The 18,722-nt window shown below is 35.6% G+C and overlaps 1 protein-coding gene across 1 annotated transcript; it reads left to right on the top strand.

The window, feature by feature from the left end:
• Positions 1-2,952: 2,952 nt before the first annotated feature.
• Positions 2,953-18,513, top strand: LOC5575706 (L-lactate dehydrogenase). Its single transcript, XM_001662100.2, has 5 exons — positions 2,953-3,122; positions 3,285-3,420; positions 3,504-3,621; positions 17,010-17,599; positions 17,665-18,513. Exons 2-5 carry the CDS (start codon positions 3,298-3,300, stop codon positions 17,827-17,829), a joined length of 996 nt encoding a protein of 331 aa, XP_001662150.1. The 5' UTR covers positions 2,953-3,122; positions 3,285-3,297; the 3' UTR covers positions 17,830-18,513.
• Positions 18,514-18,722: the final 209 nt, after the last annotated feature.

Below are 18,722 nucleotides of genomic sequence, written 5' to 3' on the forward strand. Positions count from 1 at the left end.
TGAAATATTTGAAATGTCATAACTTTTTTGTTTATTGGCTTACCATCACCAAATTTTTATGGTATATAGCTAATATAATGGACCGTTTTCCCTCAAAAAATTATGTTGGTATTCCGGTAGAATTTTGAGATATTTGAGTTTTTGTGACAAAAATGATGTTTTTTAATGCAAAAAATTTTTTTTTTAGTGTGTGTATTTTTTTTGGAATCTTTATTTAGTTGTCTAACTTTGTTTCTTTAGTTGTCTAACAATCGAACGAACCGTTTTTGCTGTGCAGCTTTTTGAATATTTTTGAACCATTTTCACATACACCCTTTTGAAAAGTTAGTCGTGACTCAACTTGAAGATTTGATATCGGAAAATGACGATTTAGATGGAACTGAAAAACTGTGCAAAGTTTCAGATATTTTTGAAATGGTCGATCAGAATCGACTTGCATGCCTCCGTGGAATCCCTCAGAGGCAGATAATTAAACAAGTTGTGTAGATTAAAATAGGGAGTAGATTTATTTATATGGAGCACATCCTTACATGGTTATTTAACGATCTTCAAGGTTCCAAACATCATAAATATTGATTGAGATTTTAAAAATGTATGGCTATTTGTTGCTTTTAGACGTGAATATTGTAATTTTTGGTCAAACTTTCGTTGTATGGAACCAAATGAAGATGACATCTTTTTCAATGTTTAATTTAAGGACGTCTCTAGCCCTATCATAAGGATGCTTTGAGGTGTATAAGTTTTTGCATAAATGCTTGAAAATAATTTGTGGGGCAAAAGTTCGAATCAGCGTGGCAAAACTTCGACCCATGTATAAATTAACGGAAAAATTTGCAAATTGCCTATAATTCACATATTATCTCCGAATTCAGCAAAATTTGCCAGATCGTGTGAAAAATGTCACAAAAATTTTACGGTTCCACTTAGTTTTGCGAAAAACTGTTATTTTTGGGCATACTACATTTAACTCTGTTTTGGACAATTTAGTGTGTATTTTTCGGTGAACATAAGTTTACGGCTGGTACAAAGTATGCCTGTCACAAAAGTATCGATATTTTGTGTTTTAGCCAGCGAACTTTTGCCCCACACTAGATTCGAACTCTTGCCCCACCGGTGAGCAAGTTCGCTTAAGACAATCAATTTTGAAACTGTTATAACTAAAAAAAAGGTAAATATTTTAACACAAGTTTGTTCAGCATTATTATAGCCAATATGTTGAAGATTCAGTGTATGGTATTTGTGTTGTTTCAACACATAGCGCTTTACCTCTACGTGGCCTATGCGACTTACAATCTTGTTTGTTTGTTATGATATTATAAAATCCTAACATGCATACTAACTTGGTATTACCTGCTAGTTCCCACAGCTACAATACAAGACATGCAAGTAACTTGGTCAGATCTAGAGCCTTAACCTGTCTCGGTCAAACGCGGATATCATTCAACGGACCTTCTATATACAACAAAATACCAACGCGATTGAAAGCGATCAACAATAGAATTTTATTTAAAACGAGTTTAAAACAGTACTACAGATCCAAAATCAATCTGATATTTTCATTTAATTTATAGTACTCTGTTAAATGTTCTATTTATGTTTTACTAAATAGTGTATAATTATATATTTAGATTAAACTAATTTAGTTTCTACTCTGGGATCCCTTAAAAGGAACAAAGTTCCACTGGGCATCCCTAGATATATTTAGTATTTTTTGTAGTATTCATCACTTTCGTTCACACACCAATGTAATACAGTCGACTCTCCACAACTCGATGTTCTATAACTCGATATACTCTATAAGTCGATGGATTTTTCAGTCCCTTTAAATTTCCATACATCGTGCTCTCCATAAGTCGATATTTCTATAACTCGATATCTCCACTAGTCGATGTCACGTGAGAGGGAAATTTCTCTCCATAACTCGATATCTATTTTAAAATCTTTCTTGTTTGGGGAAACGTGGTCTAATTTTTTTTTGGAGATGAAAAAAATACTTGCAAGTTTTAATAAAAGTTGGAAAACAGGAAAATTAAAAAAAATATCGTCATGTAATTTTTCGAGCATTTCAAAAAATGTTTTCAAATAACTGTTTGTAAAGTACAATCAACAAAATAATATTACTTTCTTACAGAGGTGATCATTTATGTATTAGGAATACAGAAATTTGTTCCTTCGATCGGGGGCTCGATGCAGAGCTTTTTGGTATGGGGGTTAGTGGTGGGCCAATAAATAAAAAAAAAAAATTGTAATTATTTTCCTAGAATCTTTGATTATACCACTAGAGCCAAACTTAAAAAATTGGTCTTTTTGGATTCCTTGGAATTTTGTTTCGTACGGCATTTGACGGAATCATTCTAAATATCGCATACCTAGAGACAATTGCCATATACAGTCGAATTAAATTTGAAATATATACTAAAATTATCCACAATAAAACATTATACAAATTTCATCATTTCTGACCCATACTGCTACAATCGGTCGCTTTCCTGCTCAAAGTATACATATTTCACCACTTTGATCACTCGTTGCCGCTTAGTGAGCGAGCACGCGGAGCGGATATCGCAAACGTGTCATGCACGCACACCTCGCCCGAATTTAACCCAACATCGTCGCGCCAGTAGGAAGGTGGGTGGTTCACCGATTCCAAAACAAACTTTTTTCTTCCCAACGGCTTCGAACCTAGCGAGAGAGAGAAACCGGCTCGGTGACGATGATCAGAGAGCGTGTGTGCGATACGCGCCTCACCTCGCCCTGGGAGGTGGAAACCGGCGTGCGTTTGGTGGATGTTGTGGAACTCTCTCTGTTTTCCACGAATCTGTTTCCCACTTTCGATGACTGAATCATCATCAACCCGGTAACGGTAACGGGGCGTCTTGGGCAACTGTGTGTGCAGCCGAAAAGGTCACCTTCAACATCTTTTCGCCGAGGATATACTCCTCGCGTAACGCCTCGCAGCTTATATTCTGTGCCCGGTGCTTCGCGTATTCGCATACGTATTCCGTCGGTCTTACTGTTCGGTTCTCGTTCTCCAGTGTACAAGTTTTAATTGTAAGGTGAAATAGCTTAATAGCTGAAGTGCACATCGTTCTTTAAACTTTAAGTGAACCGCAATCTATAAAGTAAGTGTGTGTGTTCTCGATTTTCTGGTTTCCGATATGGAATTTCAAGTGCAAGTTGAACGATTCCGATAAGACTCGTGGGTGGCAAATTTCAAGTGTGACTGAATTTTGAATTTTGACCTTGAGAGTGACCTGTGTATGGTTTTGAAAATTTTCTTCCAGAAACCCAATCAAAATGTCCGTGAAAGCTAAGCTGATGAAGGAAATCGCCGAGCCGATGGCCACCTCTGGAAACAAGGTCACCATCGTCGGTATCGGCCAAGTCGGTATGGCATGTGCCTTCAGTATCTTGACCCAGGTAAGTTGTCGCGACTGTGAGTGGGCCATGAAAATGCCTCAGGCTAACGGAAAAAAAAATCCCAATTTTATCGCACCATGTAGAGCGTGTCCAGCGAGGTGGCTCTGATCGATGTCAATGCCGATAAACTGAAGGGAGAGATGTTGGATCTGCAGCACGGTTCGGCCTTCATGAAGAACGCCCAAATCAATGCCAGCACAGGTATGTGAAGTGAACTAGTTTACGATGTGATCTATTGCAAATGAAAGCGAACGTGTAACACCTGGAAATTTGCTTTCCCTTTCGATGAGCAATATTTCCACCCTACATTGATATGTCTACAACAGACAACATCTATAGAGCAACCAGAGGGCATTGCACAGTTCGACTACCGTAAATTGCAGATGATTGCGAAAAGGGGAAGCTGTGTTCGGTGGGAACGAAAGTAAAAGTGAATGTGACTCTCTTGCAGACTGGGTCGTGAACGGAATGATGCGAGTTAGTGGGTCGAGGGGCGATGACGTCGAGACGCGTTGCGATATCAGCCGTTCAGTGAAGGAACGCTGCCAATAATGCGCATGTCTGCTCAACACAATGTGTAGTATTCTACATTTTTGCTTTTGGGCGACCTACACCACCGGTCGTGATTGGAGCAGCGGTCAAACACAGATGTTTGGGAACTTTTTTCTTTCTTCTGTGCAGGCTTGATTTCTTCCATCGTCCATGTGTCGATGGATGCAACAAAATTATATGCCGTCAGTTGTTAAATTGTGCAATTTTCAAGTAGTATGCTGCAGTTTGTCAATTAATCCGATAGTAATTTTATATGACTATCAGCCTTTTTTATTAATTTTTAATTTTTGGGGCATGAATTTCCTAATATTTTCGATAAATTTATAATATTTCTATAAATATATATGACTCTCATCCATTGCATAGCAGCTTTTTTGTGGTGTGTGTATACCGAATTGAATCGATATCACATTTGATTTTTGGAGGGCACAAAGGTTGAATCTTAGGTTATCTTTCCTATCAATTGTATAACAAAGTTTTTGAAATTTCGTAGAGGATAGATTACCATAAAAATTCGAAAAAAAGAACATCATATTGAAAAATTTGGACTATATTCTAACGAGACGATTGGTTATTTTTTCAATTCACGAACTAAGAAGCCCTGATTCATTTTGGATTCTCGTATTCCAGATTCCAGATCCCAATAATGTTTACTAAAAATTGAAATGGTTTATTTGTGTGGTCACAGCAAATTTGAATTAATAGACAAGAAGACATAATACATATTATGGAGGGATCATAGGGATAGTGTTAGGATATAATGTTCGAAAGTTACAAGCAACATACTTTTCGCTGCTGGCGCATATTGCTAACTTTTCAGAACAATCTAAACTATCTTTACTTCTGTAGTTAATTTTTTATTATTTAAAGATTTACTCATTCTTTTGTCGAATAAGTACATTGAATCGATTACTCACTGAATGGTGAAACTGTGATTTGTATTCCGCTTATACAGCACGCGCCGCCCGGATCTCTAGATTTTCAAACTTCCACCACAAACTCATGGAATAATGGTAGTCGTTAACAATCGTATGAACAGTTATTTAAAACGTTGATTACTTGAAAATAAGTTTATGTATCGATAAAGTAATAAACATTATTGTTTTACCTTCCGTAGTGTGTTCTTCATTTCAAATTTTCGATTTTACTACCACTAAAGAAGAACCATCAGATTCCATTTTAGTTCTAACTGCACAGCAAAAATTTGTGAATATTAAGCAGCACGCAATTTGAACATCGACGGAAAATTGTGGCAGGCATTTGAAAATTACAAGCGTTAGCCAACAGCTGAAGCAAATATGACCACCTGTAAACCACTCATGGCCACGGTGTGCCAGAAACCGTTATTAACAGAAAAAAATGTCCATGAATTCTGCACCTACCATTTGAAACATATAGTGTTCAAGCATCTTCTCCGTGAATTTGGAAATATTCTAACGAGGGAATCGAAAGTTATAGTGATTTGAAAGTTTTGAGCTATTTTGCATGGTATATTCACAAGCTTATAAATATTCCTCGACGGTGCATCATTATTAACTTGTAAACAAGTCAAGTAACCATCAGCTTTGCATTAAGCATTCAAAACATGTGATATCCAAGCATCTTCCCTGTAAATTTGAAATCATTTCGTTGAGAAAATCAGAAGTTATAGTGATTTGTATATTTACCATTAGTTCTATGAAGTCTAAATTAGAGCTTTTTTACGGATTTTTTATATTAATGCACAGGATTTACAAATAAAAATGTCCATATGACTGACACTCGGCATTCAAAAGATGTATTATTCAAGCATCTTCGCAGCTAGTTTGAGAACACTTTATCTAGAGACAACATAACTTGAAGTTTTGGACCTATAATAAAGTAAATTTTGATTATTAAATTATCACGTTCAATGTTTTTATCACCACTAATTGCAACAAATTCTTATCAATATGTTGATCAATGTGATTTAATATCGTGATTGACCGCTTACTGTTGCTTCTCCGTTATTACAAGAGCACAATGAACCAACGGATGCTACTTAAGATTAGTCGCAGCACTCTCAGTGTGTAAGTAATAGAATTCTCATTCCTTGTACTAAGCAATACCGCGTCCTGCTGCGTCCGGATACAGGTTAATTTGGGTTATGGAATAAATATTTACGTGATACTGTCTTTGAGGAAGCCCTTAGAATCCTCTGCACTTCCACAAGAAATCAATGGGAGTTTGGAAAATTGGAAGTGGTTATGTTACAGATTCGTCTTAATAAAAAAAACGCTTAATTACAATAGTCCTAGGGATCATCACATCATTTTCACTGGTCATACCCTGTTATAGCTCTCTCAAAACATAATAAAGTCATCAACATAATTATTAAAATAAAATAAAAAGTAATCCTTTTATATGCACAAAAAATGACTGAAGAATCGATATGACGATACCTTTGATGACGAACCATTCAAAGATTTCGCATGATGCAAATCATGCAGCATCAATCCAAAAAGTAATCTATCAGTATCTAAAGGAGAAGTCAACACTTACAGTATCCAATAATTCTAGGGACTAAACAAAATATAAGGCTTGTTGCATTTACATATTTTGAAAAACATGAAACAAGGTTAATTTCTACAATAAACTCCTACTAACTATTAATTGAACAAACACATATATAAACGTACACCCTTCGCTGTCATGAATAAAATGTGAACCATCACATTTAACTTATTTAAAACACTAGCCTAAAACGATCTCACCAGTTGACAATTTAACCTCGTTTGAGCAGCATGGTGCCACTTTCAAATTGTTCAGGTTCATCAATATGCCTTGGGCCATAACGGTACACTGCCTCGCAAAACGCGCGGAAATGAAACAAAATTTACAAAAAACGAACTCATTTGCTTGTGATTTAACGAAACATTGCATTTCTTCAATGTAAAATATAAGTTGAATGCAAATCTGTTAAGTTAATTTGTGTCGCAATTATTAAATGCGTGTTGCGAACGCTATTTTAGACGATTGAAAAAAAAATCTTAATAACTCCAAAAATTCGAAGTACTCCAGTTATGTTCTCTTTTGATGAAATATTCTCAAACAAACTGCGAAGATAATTGACTACTATATCTTTGGAATGCCGAGGGTTAGTCCTATAGACATTTTTATTTGTAAATTATGTATACTTTCATAACAAAGGCATATAAATCAGCTCTAATTAAAACTTCACTGAAATAATCATAAAAATACAAATCACTGTAACTTCAGATTTTCTCGACGAAATGATTTCAAATTTGCAGAGAAGGTGCTTGGATATCACATGTTTCAAATGCCTAATGCAAAGCTGGTGATAACTTGGCTGGTTTACAAGTTAATAATGATGAACCGTTGGGGAATATTTATAAGTATGTGAATTTCCCTTCCAAAATAGCTCAAAACTTTCAAATCACGATAACTTTCGATTCCCTCGTTAGAATATTTTAAAATTCACAGACAAGATGCGTGAATACTATATCTTTCAAATGGTAGGTGCCAAATTGTTGGACATTTTTTTCTGTTAATAACGGTTTCTGGCACACCGTGAGGGCCCTTCCAAATATATTTCAGTTAAATCCGCTAGAAATTTACATGAATCTGCCACAAAACAAACCCAGCCACGCTCAACAATCACGCGACCGAGAGAACGCTCCGCATTGTTGACTGCTCTTTCAACCACTTCTCGATGAATCCGCCAACCGTCGAAGTGATTCTGTGATACACTAATTTTACGCAGAACGTGTTCAAATTTCGTCAGCCACTCACTAAGGTGGTGAGACAGCCGAGAGAGCTCGGGCATGCAGTCGTCGCTCCAAAGGTCGCGAGTTTTGAATCTCGATTAGAACTTTTTTATATATTCATCTAGTTTGGTAGATAATTATGGTTCATTTTCAAACCAGCAACAATGTAATTTTAAGATCGCACATAAATATCTATCATATATGATGGAGTCCTTTTGTTACATTCGACTCGCTATAATTTTAAAGGTTTCGTTCGTACTGTGTGCCGTCTTTTTGTCAAAATAATGGTTAACATCACTTCTGCATATCTCTGGATTTAATTGATGTTCGCACTACTTCTTTTCTCGTCAAATGGTTTTATTTGGAATTTTTTGAAAATTGATTACATGATAGGAGAGAGGCACAGGTACTACACACGAAATATGAAACAACACCCTGCCAAACTGCAAGATAACTCCAGCTCACAAACGACAATCAAGGCAGGCTTGAGGAAAATCGCTGGTTTTTATTTGAAGTGCACTTTAGATCTTTTCGGACAAACATGACCAACGTGTTCTGTGCATTTTATTTTATTTTTTATTGGAAAAGATAAAAAAAAAGCGTGTTTCAATACTTTATATTCAATTAAAATAAAAGATGCTATCGTGGCATTGCTCTTGGATGTGTAGGAATTGATTTTCAATCATTGATGAAACGCAAAAATATGTTTTGATGAATTTCGCGCTTTTATCATGTTTGTCCACTCTTTAAGATCCGGGCTCGCACTGACAGTTCCTAACAGCAAAATCTCGGCTCACCTTAACATACATAAATTTGTATTGGTTTCTCCTTCCCCAGTTTACATGCTTACTGTGAAGACAATTCGAATTTTTCTGTTTCCAACTTTCCAACTCTGTCCGCATGGCTACCATTTTTTTTCCTTAACAACTTCAAGTATCTTCACTAGAAAAATGATTGCTTCCGACGTTTTGGGATTCTACGTTTTGGCATTCGACATTTTGCCCCTAAACCGAGATCGTGAGATCGAGTTATAGAAATATCGACTTATGGAGAGCACGATGTATGGAAATTTGAAAGGACCGAAAAATCCATCGAGTTATAGAATATCGAGTTGTGGAAAGTCGACTGCACACAGTTCATAAAATTGAAAGTATTCAAATATAAAATGACACATTGGGGCGAAATTGATCACTTTGTAACTTTTTTCTCAAGTGTCGGATTGTTTTGCGGTCTTCGGCAATATTCTTCATGGTAAAAATACCTATCGAGGTCTGTGTTCAGAATTTTTACATCGGTGAATGGGCGACCTCTGGCGATTTTTCTTTGTAAAAGTAAGTTTTCCCATAGTAAATCCCATACAAACTTTGAACGGCTGGCGCTAAAATATAGCTTCTCCTATCGAGCTGAAATTTTGCACAGTTGTTATGGGACCTAAATGCAATCAAAAAAGTGGACTGGAGCGAGAATCTAAATTTTGTCCTACACTAATGTACATTTTTTTATTTAACCTTATTATGAAGGGCCATACTGTAAACAAAAACTGTTGAGTATTGTCCTTAAGAAGATTTTTGAGGAATATATTTTGATTTGGAGTCCATAGATATAATTGTTTTAAAATGATAGCATATATATAATAGCTGTTGTACTAAGTACAGCCCGAAGGTTAATCTTCATAATCATTCTGATGCCCAACCTGAATTTTATTCTTTTGACGATAGCTTTGTGCAAACATTATTACACATGGAATGAGATGGGACTTTTTAAAGTTTCTGACTCAACTTGAACGAAATCATGGTGTTTCGCGTGAACATGAACTTTCAAAAATAGAAGCAATTCCATTTGAAAATTATTTTTTTTTGTTATAAAAGTTATAAGGCATGCTCACGACACTTTATGTGGCTAATCAGGTACATACACTCCCGTGGATAAGTTTGGGTTCACCCCCTAAACTCTCTAAGCCGTATTCGAAAGGCAAAGGGTTATTATTACTTCGTATGTATTTTTCCAAAAACATTCTTTAAACTTTGTAATACTAAATTTTTACTTAAAGTTGTGACATTTTTCAAAAAACACACTTAAAAAACATAGTTAATTTCCTCTGCATTGGATCGACTAAAATTTTAAAACAAGATGTCATTAGACTTGTAATCTTATATTCTTTGAAGAGCACTCACGAAATTTTTGCGGAAAAATCTGAAAACTATTTAAAATCAATGAAACAGTCATTCAAGTCATCGTGCAAAAGTTTGGGTTCACCTGAACTTACTTAAAACACAAAAAAAATCTGTGAAATCTCAAACTAATCATGTACGCGCCATTATTTGCGCTCAAAAAAGCTTTAAACTATTGAAATTGGTTGAAAAATGGCAGATATATTGACAAAAATTGGCTCAGGTGAACCCAAACTTTTGTACGATTTGCATCATACTGAGGGGTGATCCCAAACTTTTGCACGATGATTTGGCTGTTTCATTGATTTTGAATACTTTTCAGATTTTTCCGCCAAAATTTCGTAGGGTCTTTTCGAAGAATATAAGATTACAATTCTAATGACACTTTTAATTTTAAATTTTGGTCGATCCAATGCTGAGGAAATTAGCTATGATTATTCAGTGTGTTTTTTGAAAAATGTCAAAACTTTAAGTAAAAATTAAGTATACAAAATTCAAAAAATGTTTTTGGAAAAATACAAACGAAGTAAGAATAACTCTTTTCCTTTCGAATGCGACTTAAAAAGTTTCAATTGTACATGTAATCACAGAGATATAGACAGAATACTTTTGTATGTTTTTGAGGGGGTGAACCCAAACTTTTGCACGAGAGTGTAAAAGCATCGCATAACGTAAAAGGTAATTTCATTATGCGTGCATTCTGTTTGCAGCTGGATAGCAAGCTCTTTTAGTTAGGATTTTATCACCATATAGAAAAATGAGCCTTTTTATGGCCATTTTTTAGAAAGTGGTTTAAAACTTTTAACCGGAAGTATATACTAGTTACGCATGTCGCTAGGACCAAAACAATTAAGGAGGGAAATGGCAAGAGGAAGAAGCATAAGTACTCATTTTAGACATGCGTATCGTTATCAATATTAGCATTCCATTACGTACATAATCAGCGCTCTAAATATACTAACCACGCTGCCCACAATCAGTATACCGGTAAACATTGACTAGTCATCAATTGGGCACATTCGCTTAAATTGATAGCACGGATTGAACTGGTGGAGCTAGGATTTAATCAGTTACCGTCATCGAGGGTAAAGATGTGTCAAATATGCTTATGTTTCGTAATATCCATTGAAATTATTCATTTTTATACGATTTGATATAAACGATAGTAGTTCACACACGAGTTTAGCACGAGTTTATTTATACAAAATTTATACACATTTATACACCATTTATGCACCATTAAAATATGATATATGTACATCCAATATTCACTGTACTTATTTTCTGTCGACCCATTCTGGACCCTTGATACAATGTCACACCTAACAACGGTACTGGAGAAATATATTTCGATGTCATTCGCGTCTGACAATGGTAGTCGCCGGTTGATTCCGTCTTCTTTTGTCTGTATCCGTGAATGAATGTTTATATTTTGAGCTTCAATTAACGAATCAATAAGAGCTTAGATATTTTTGAATAGTTGTCCTTGAATGTTTCCGATATGTCAATCAAAACTTTGCCTCATTATATCGTATAGGTGTATAGTAGTTTGAGGTGGAAATTTTCAGCATCCGATAATTTTAGACAACTTTTTGACACCGTTTGTCAGCATAATATGGTACTCTTGCATCTCTGGTATTAATATGCTGGTAGAAAACATAAAGGAAATTATGTTTTCGCAATCGTTTTGGTAGAAACTTTTAATTAAATTTGGACCTTTTTTCGCCAGAAATGTGTTTAAAAGCTTATTTTGAATTTTTTAAATTGATTACATATTTAGCCGCCTATACAGTATACGAGTTATACTTTCATAGTTTTCTATCGGAAACAGGGGGGCAGCAAAAGACGATTTCCCCGTAGCTAACAACAAAAACACGTTGAAGATAGTTTCTCCCTTTATTCAGTGGCTTACACAATTGTTTATTCATTTACTTACATATTTCTAGGAATCGTGTAACTTTTGAGCAATAGCACACTAAAATCAATTTCGTCATTATGCGCCTTACCCAGCTTAAACCCACGTTAATGAGTGTTATAAGTTAACGTGAACAACCCAAAACAGTCAGATTCCCCAAAAGTGTCAATTTCCCAAAAATGTCAAAATCATGTTGACCACGGTTCTTATATATGGGGCTGACACGCTTGGAGGGCCCGTGATCTGAAACCATGTTGTTGTTGTTTTTTAACAAGTATGGGATGGTACACAAATTATGTCACGCTAAATTTAAACTTTTTTGACCCCCTTCCACCCCCCCCCCTGTCTCACACTTTTTGTATGGGGCCTCCAAAAATTTTGTAAGGCTTGTCACGCTTGGCTTGACCCCATCCCCCTCCTTGGAGCGTGACATAATTTGTGCATGACCCCTATTGTTTATGAACTTTTAAGTAGAATCCTTTGATCAAATAATGTTTTAGTTTTTAAATTTGCACCTCAAATGCAAACAGCAATATTATGCAGTAAAAAAGCAAATAAAATCAGTGCTACTCACGTATCAACTCAAACGAACTCTGCGCTAAAGCACTTTAGATGACCGTCATCTATCAATTGGCTGAAGTGTGCCTGTACCAATGTACGAGCCGCAAAGTAAATCCGTCTATATCACTCTATCGAACGGTGACGCGGTGACGAAATTTCCGAGAATGCCCTTGTCGCATCATCAGAAATAGTCCCCACAATGTATGATCTTCATATATGAAGTGGCCATGAAATCTTAATTGAATTAACGCTTTCAAGGTCGTTGTCTAGCTTGAGTATTAGCGTGGAGGGCGAAAACAGTAATAATGGAAGTATATTGAGAATCTGAAAGACAAATGTTTGATGTTTGAATTATTCAATATGAACCGTTATATGCTTAATACAGTCAGCTCTTATGATTATGGTTTCTCCTTAATCTTCTGTGTACAAATAAACATTATAAATAATATTTTCTAAGTTATTACCCACCAAATGAGTTGGTGTGTAAGATTCACGTAAGAGAAGCTACTAATAACTACAGTATTTGTACATTTACCCTAGAGTTCATTATATCCTGCTAAATTAATTCTTTTCGTGAGCTTCGAGTCAGCCAAACACATGCAAGCAAATAGGTCAGAAAGACTAACCTTGTCCGAAATTTAAACGCCTAAAGTTCGTTGAATTGCGGCTGCAACGAAGAAGGCATATGCAAATATGGCAAATACCTACACACAAAAAGGGAATGATGCATTATGCAATAATGCATTATGAATATTCAAAAATAATTGAATGCAAATGTTATTTGAATTTGAGAGGAATTAACTATACAAGTTATACGCTCCCCAAAATACAGTGGCCCAATTTCATATTCGTACAGGATACTGTTTCCACATCAAGTTAGTAAAAAACTATCAAATGAAGTATTGAGCTACAAATACTTTATCCACATTGAAGGTAACAGGTGTTATCTATTGTTTGCCAATCACAAAATGTTTCCTTTTACATTCATCTTTGGATTAATAGAAAAATATTGAATTGATGTCTAAAATTCACCCAATTCCATATTCGTACACCTACCAAAATTCATACGCACAACGTTCAAAACTAAATTTAGAAGCTCTATTTGATTACTGAAATGCTTTATTATGATGTTCAGATGTAGTGAAATACATTTGGGCAATTTATTAGTGGACATATATGAAATTTAGGTAAAGTTATGAGAAATGCCAGTTTTCCAATGATTTTTGCTATTAAATCCTATAATTCGAACAATAACGTTTATTTTTGTCATTGGATCCAATCTATAGATTGTACTCGTAAGCTCTGATAGAAATTTAGTTGAAATATATATAGTTTACAGAAATCATGAACAGTTTTTATCCTTTTTGAGTTCAGAAAATTGTTGTGCCATAAGTTCAAAACTCTTCTAAAATGATATATTTAATCAATGTAAACCAAATTTTCATTCTAAACAACAGGTAAATGTTAATTTTGAATTTGTCTGTAAAAATAATTTGAACTACGAACTTCGTTTAACAATAAAGTACCCTAAACTACGCTGTACATACCTCCACATAATTGAGGTCATCGTAATATTCAATTATCTTTGAAATAATATTCAAATTATATTCAAAATAGCACCCTATTTTGCAATTTATTGATTTCATAAGAAGAATACAAAATAACTTGAATGAGCAGAGAGCATGCATATACTATTTAAAAGAATATATCCTGTTGTTTTCATCATTTTAAAAAACGTTTGTGTTGCGGTTATGGCAATAATATTTATTCTTTAAATCTCCATAATCATGTTTGGTAGTAAAATGTAAATTAAAAATGATAATTACGCAATGTTTTGATAGGAACATTAACTATGGATTATGTATATACATTTAGGAGCCAAACATAAACAAGTTGACTAAAATTTTTGGTTTTGGATTTGTTATAAATGTTATACTACCTAAGATTCAAAAGTATAAGTTGTCGATATCCACTCCTAGCTACTCTAAAACTGATTATAATTTTTGGAAACTTGTGCTATATTCGCAGTTATCATTCTTAAAGAAGTGATGTTGAAAAAAATGCAATTTATTGTTCGACTGACCGAATATTTTAGTAAAAAACATGGGAAAACTGGTATTTTTCTTAAATTTACTTAAGTTTCAAATATGTCCGCTTATAAATTTTCCAAATGTATTCTACTGCATCTGAACAACACAACGAAGAGCTTAAGTAATTATCTAGTCCATTAAAAATTAGTTTTGAATGCTGTATATTTCTTTTTTGTTAGGTGTACGAATATGGAATTGGGTCAATTATAGACACAATCTCAATACTTTTCCATTATTCCAAAGATTTAAGCAAATGAATACAGTTTGTCATTGCCAAACAATAGATGACACCTATAACCTTCATTATTGATAAAGTATATCGAAGTCCATGCACCATTTAATAGATTTATACCAACTTGATATGAAAACAGTGCCCCGTACGAAAATGAGATTGAGTCACTGTACATAGTTCTATGCAATTCAAACGTCTGATGCTACGCGTTGGTGACGCACAACATATCAAGCGTTGCCCTACACATAACATGTGACGCCATCTAGCAGTCATCACTCGCATCGGTACTGGGACTTGCATTCAATTTTTAGCTCGATTTACAGTGATGTACCAACGGATACATCAAATTTTATGTGCTGGAGCTCATCAATTTTTTCGAATCTTTTTGTGCTATGGAATGTTTGTTGAGAAAACATTCCAGTCAAGTACATTTTCACGCCCAGGCTATGCAATTCAAGCGAGAAAGCAGAGGGTGTCGCAAAACGTGGTCAGCTAAGGGGTGCGAAATCGAACATTTTGGTAATTCAATTTGAACACAAAATTTTCTACCAGTGCCAACCGATGTTTGTTTGCTTGTCTCGCAGGAAACCATTTGCAAGGTGCACAATTAAAATATATTGCCCAAAGTTATGGCAGTTCGACGATGGCAATAAGATCAATAAATCGTCTGACTCAGATAGTTCCTGCTCGTAAATTATTTATAAATATATTTTATAATAGATTTGAAAAAAATATACAAGAAAAAGTCCGAGTATAACGTTTTTCCAAAAGTTAACAGTTTTTGTGCCACATAAAATGTCTAACTTTTTTTAGCGTGACTAAGTATTGACCGCACACTCCTAGGCACGGCATAAAAATTAACAAGGCAGGCTCTTTACTGATGTAAATATCAAGTTTCCGGACCACTAAATCATTTTTTTTTTTTTTGCAAATTTGCGCTGGCGCCAACTGTTAGCGTTTAAGAACGGAATAAACAGTCGTTACCCCATTCTGAGACAAATTAATCAAATAAATTGCCTTACAAACTGGCAAACTTGCATGCAAGTTAGCTAAAATAGTTTTTTTTTTTTCATTTTCAACAGCCAATATCTCAAAAACTAGACGTGCTATGATATTTTTGAAAACGACAATTAACTCATACAACCCTTCATTGAGTAAATAGCAGTATTTTGGAGCTTGAGACAAGAATGTGTTCCGCAGTGTTGTCATACATTTACTGCAGAAAATTATAAAATGATCATAATAACACGATATAGGTTAAGTTTTCAATAGTGTACTTCAGGTAGCACTGTGTGTTGCATGTTACCCCACATTAGGGGAAGCATGAAAAATATATATTTTATGTCTCTCCTGATCCCAGGAAACCAAATACTGATAAAATTAATACCGCGATTAATAATTCACGTGGCAATTAGGGTACTAGATGGTTTTTGTCTCATCTGTAGGTGAATTCCGGCGCACATTTTCTTCGAAGAGAAGAAATTTTCTTCCATAATCCACCAGCAAGAAAATTTTCTTTTCTTAGAAGAAAATACGCGCCGGAATTTGCCTACTGAATCCTCAAATTTTTCATCCATATAACTTTGAAAATTGTTGCAACGGAGTAATTTGACGGTACCTTTTTTATTTTTGACTGCCATGAGGTTCTCAATATCATTTTCTGATTATTCGCAACAAGAATCAAACATTTTTTCCAAAAATTTTGCTCAATCTAGGATGACTTCTTGTGTTTTCACCAGATTTGTTCTCTTCGTCAAATGAAATTTTCTAATTTTCAAAATTAGCATCGATGCTTTTAGCATAAATCATATCTTATTGCCGAATTCTAGAAGATTTGACCGGCAAAAACCCCGCTTTAACGAAGAGACCAAAACGAACGAAAATACGTAAGTTTCTCTGCATGCACAATGCACAATCAAATTGTAGCTAAAAATTAAAAACACTCAAATCTCAAGAAGGAAGCAAAAGACAACAGTGTATTTTGCAGCGGAAAGCTCAAAAAAAAAAGATCAGGAACGTTGATTCATTTTTTCATCAGTTTAGTACCTTTGTTGTAGTCGAGCTACAATTCGCCATTGTGACGGTTCCTAGATATTTTTTTTTCAATATATCTATGTGTCCCCTGGAACTTTATCGGATGTTGCTACTTTTCTCCAAACGCCATTTCCTTCAATATTATTTTCCTGAACGTCTGATGTTTTGAAAAGCAACTATGAAATAAATTTGGGAGCAGTATGAATATTAGACCTATTACCCTCCGTTTTGCTTCATAAAAATATAAGTCACAAAATCTAACGAATCATTTAAATTCATCGCTTTCAGACTTCGCCGTCTCGGCCGGATCCCGTCTGATCGTCATCACTGCCGGTGTTCGCCAAAAGGAAGGCGAAAGCCGTCTGAACCTGGTCCAGCGCAACTGCGACATCCTGAAGGGCATCATTCCCAAGCTCGTTGAACTGAGCCCAGACTGTATTCTGTTGGTCGTTTCCAACCCGGTCGATATCCTCACCTACGTGGCCTGGAAGCTCTCCGGCCTGCCCAAGAACCGTGTCATCGGTTCCGGAACCAACCTGGATTCGTCTCGGTTCCGTTTCCTTATGTCTCAGCGATTGGGAGTTGCCCCAACCTCGTGCCACGGCTGGATTATCGGTGAGCATGGTGACAGTTCGGTGCCAGTTTGGTCTGGCGTCAACGTTGCTGGCGTGCGCCTCTCAGAACTCAACCCGTCCATTGGCACCGCCGATGATGAGGAAAAGTGGGGCGAACTACACTACGAAGTCGTCAACAGTGCCTACGAAGTCATCCGGCTGAAGGGGTACACTTCCTGGGCTATTGGTTTGAGCGTTGCTTCGCTGGCCTCGGCTCTGCTCAGAAATACTTACAACGTTCATGCCGTTTCCACTTTGGTTAACGTAAGTCATTTTTAAACCATGATCCCCATCCAACAAACACTAATAACCATCCTTCATCTCTTCAGGGCGAGCAAGGAATTACCGACGAGGTGTACCTCTCACTGCCATGCGTCCTCGGCAGGAACGGCGTCACGCACGTCGTCAAGCAGATTTTGACTGAAGCTGAAACCAAGAAGCTGCAGGAATCGGCCCGCATCATGGCCGAAGTTCAGGCCGGAATCAAGTTTTAAATTAAAACCAACTAGCATTTAACTATTTATAGCTACTATAAAAAAAAATTAGGAATCAATGTGGACAGTAGAAGCATTTCTCTCAATCTCACTCTTTAGATAGAATAAGTATGCACACCAAAGTCTTTAACGTTATCTGCCTCCTCGCGTTGAACAAACTAAAGAACAACTACTTATGTAAACTATGATAGAAAGTATTACAGCGGGAGACGACTCGCAATCGTTGCTAATCAAAATATAAGTCTTACGTTCGGATTATGACAAAAAAACATGTTCTCTGTTGTGTAAAATAAGAAATGAAAATTTAAGAAAACACATAACACACCCTACCTCGAAGAGCATTTACTCACAATTCGGTATCTCAGGATTGGATGGAATGTTTCTAAATCAAATGAAAATTCATTTTTGCGGATAGAATATGTAGTAATTACTGCTCACAACCTCAAGTATTACATTGCAACCAATGGAAATGTTCGGGGAAAAATTCTGTAAGATAACTTACGATACTTTTAACGTCGTAATGCATTCTTCAAAAGGTATGCACTAGAACGTTTCTGAGGAGTTATGCAAAAAACAACCAGATCTCTACACAAAGCAAAAATCATTTGCCGATAAATTGAAGTCTACATGATGTGCTACATGATTGAGAAAATAAAGCTAACTAATATAACATAGGATCAAAAACTGGCAGTTTGTGTTTCATTTGAATCATCACACAAAATCTTACAATCCATATACCTAATCGACAAAAAATAGTTTGACACACCCGCGAAACTTTCTCATGCAATGGAAAAGGTGTTAATTTCATTTTTTCAATCATTCATCTTGACATGATCGATTGAGTGTTTGATCCGTTGATTCTATTAATGGAATCCGAATCAATTGTGTCCGAT

Source organism: Aedes aegypti, chromosome 2 (genome assembly GCF_002204515.2).
Source record: "Aedes aegypti strain LVP_AGWG chromosome 2, AaegL5.0 Primary Assembly, whole genome shotgun sequence".
NCBI lineage: Eukaryota > Metazoa > Arthropoda > Insecta > Diptera > Culicidae > Aedes > Aedes aegypti.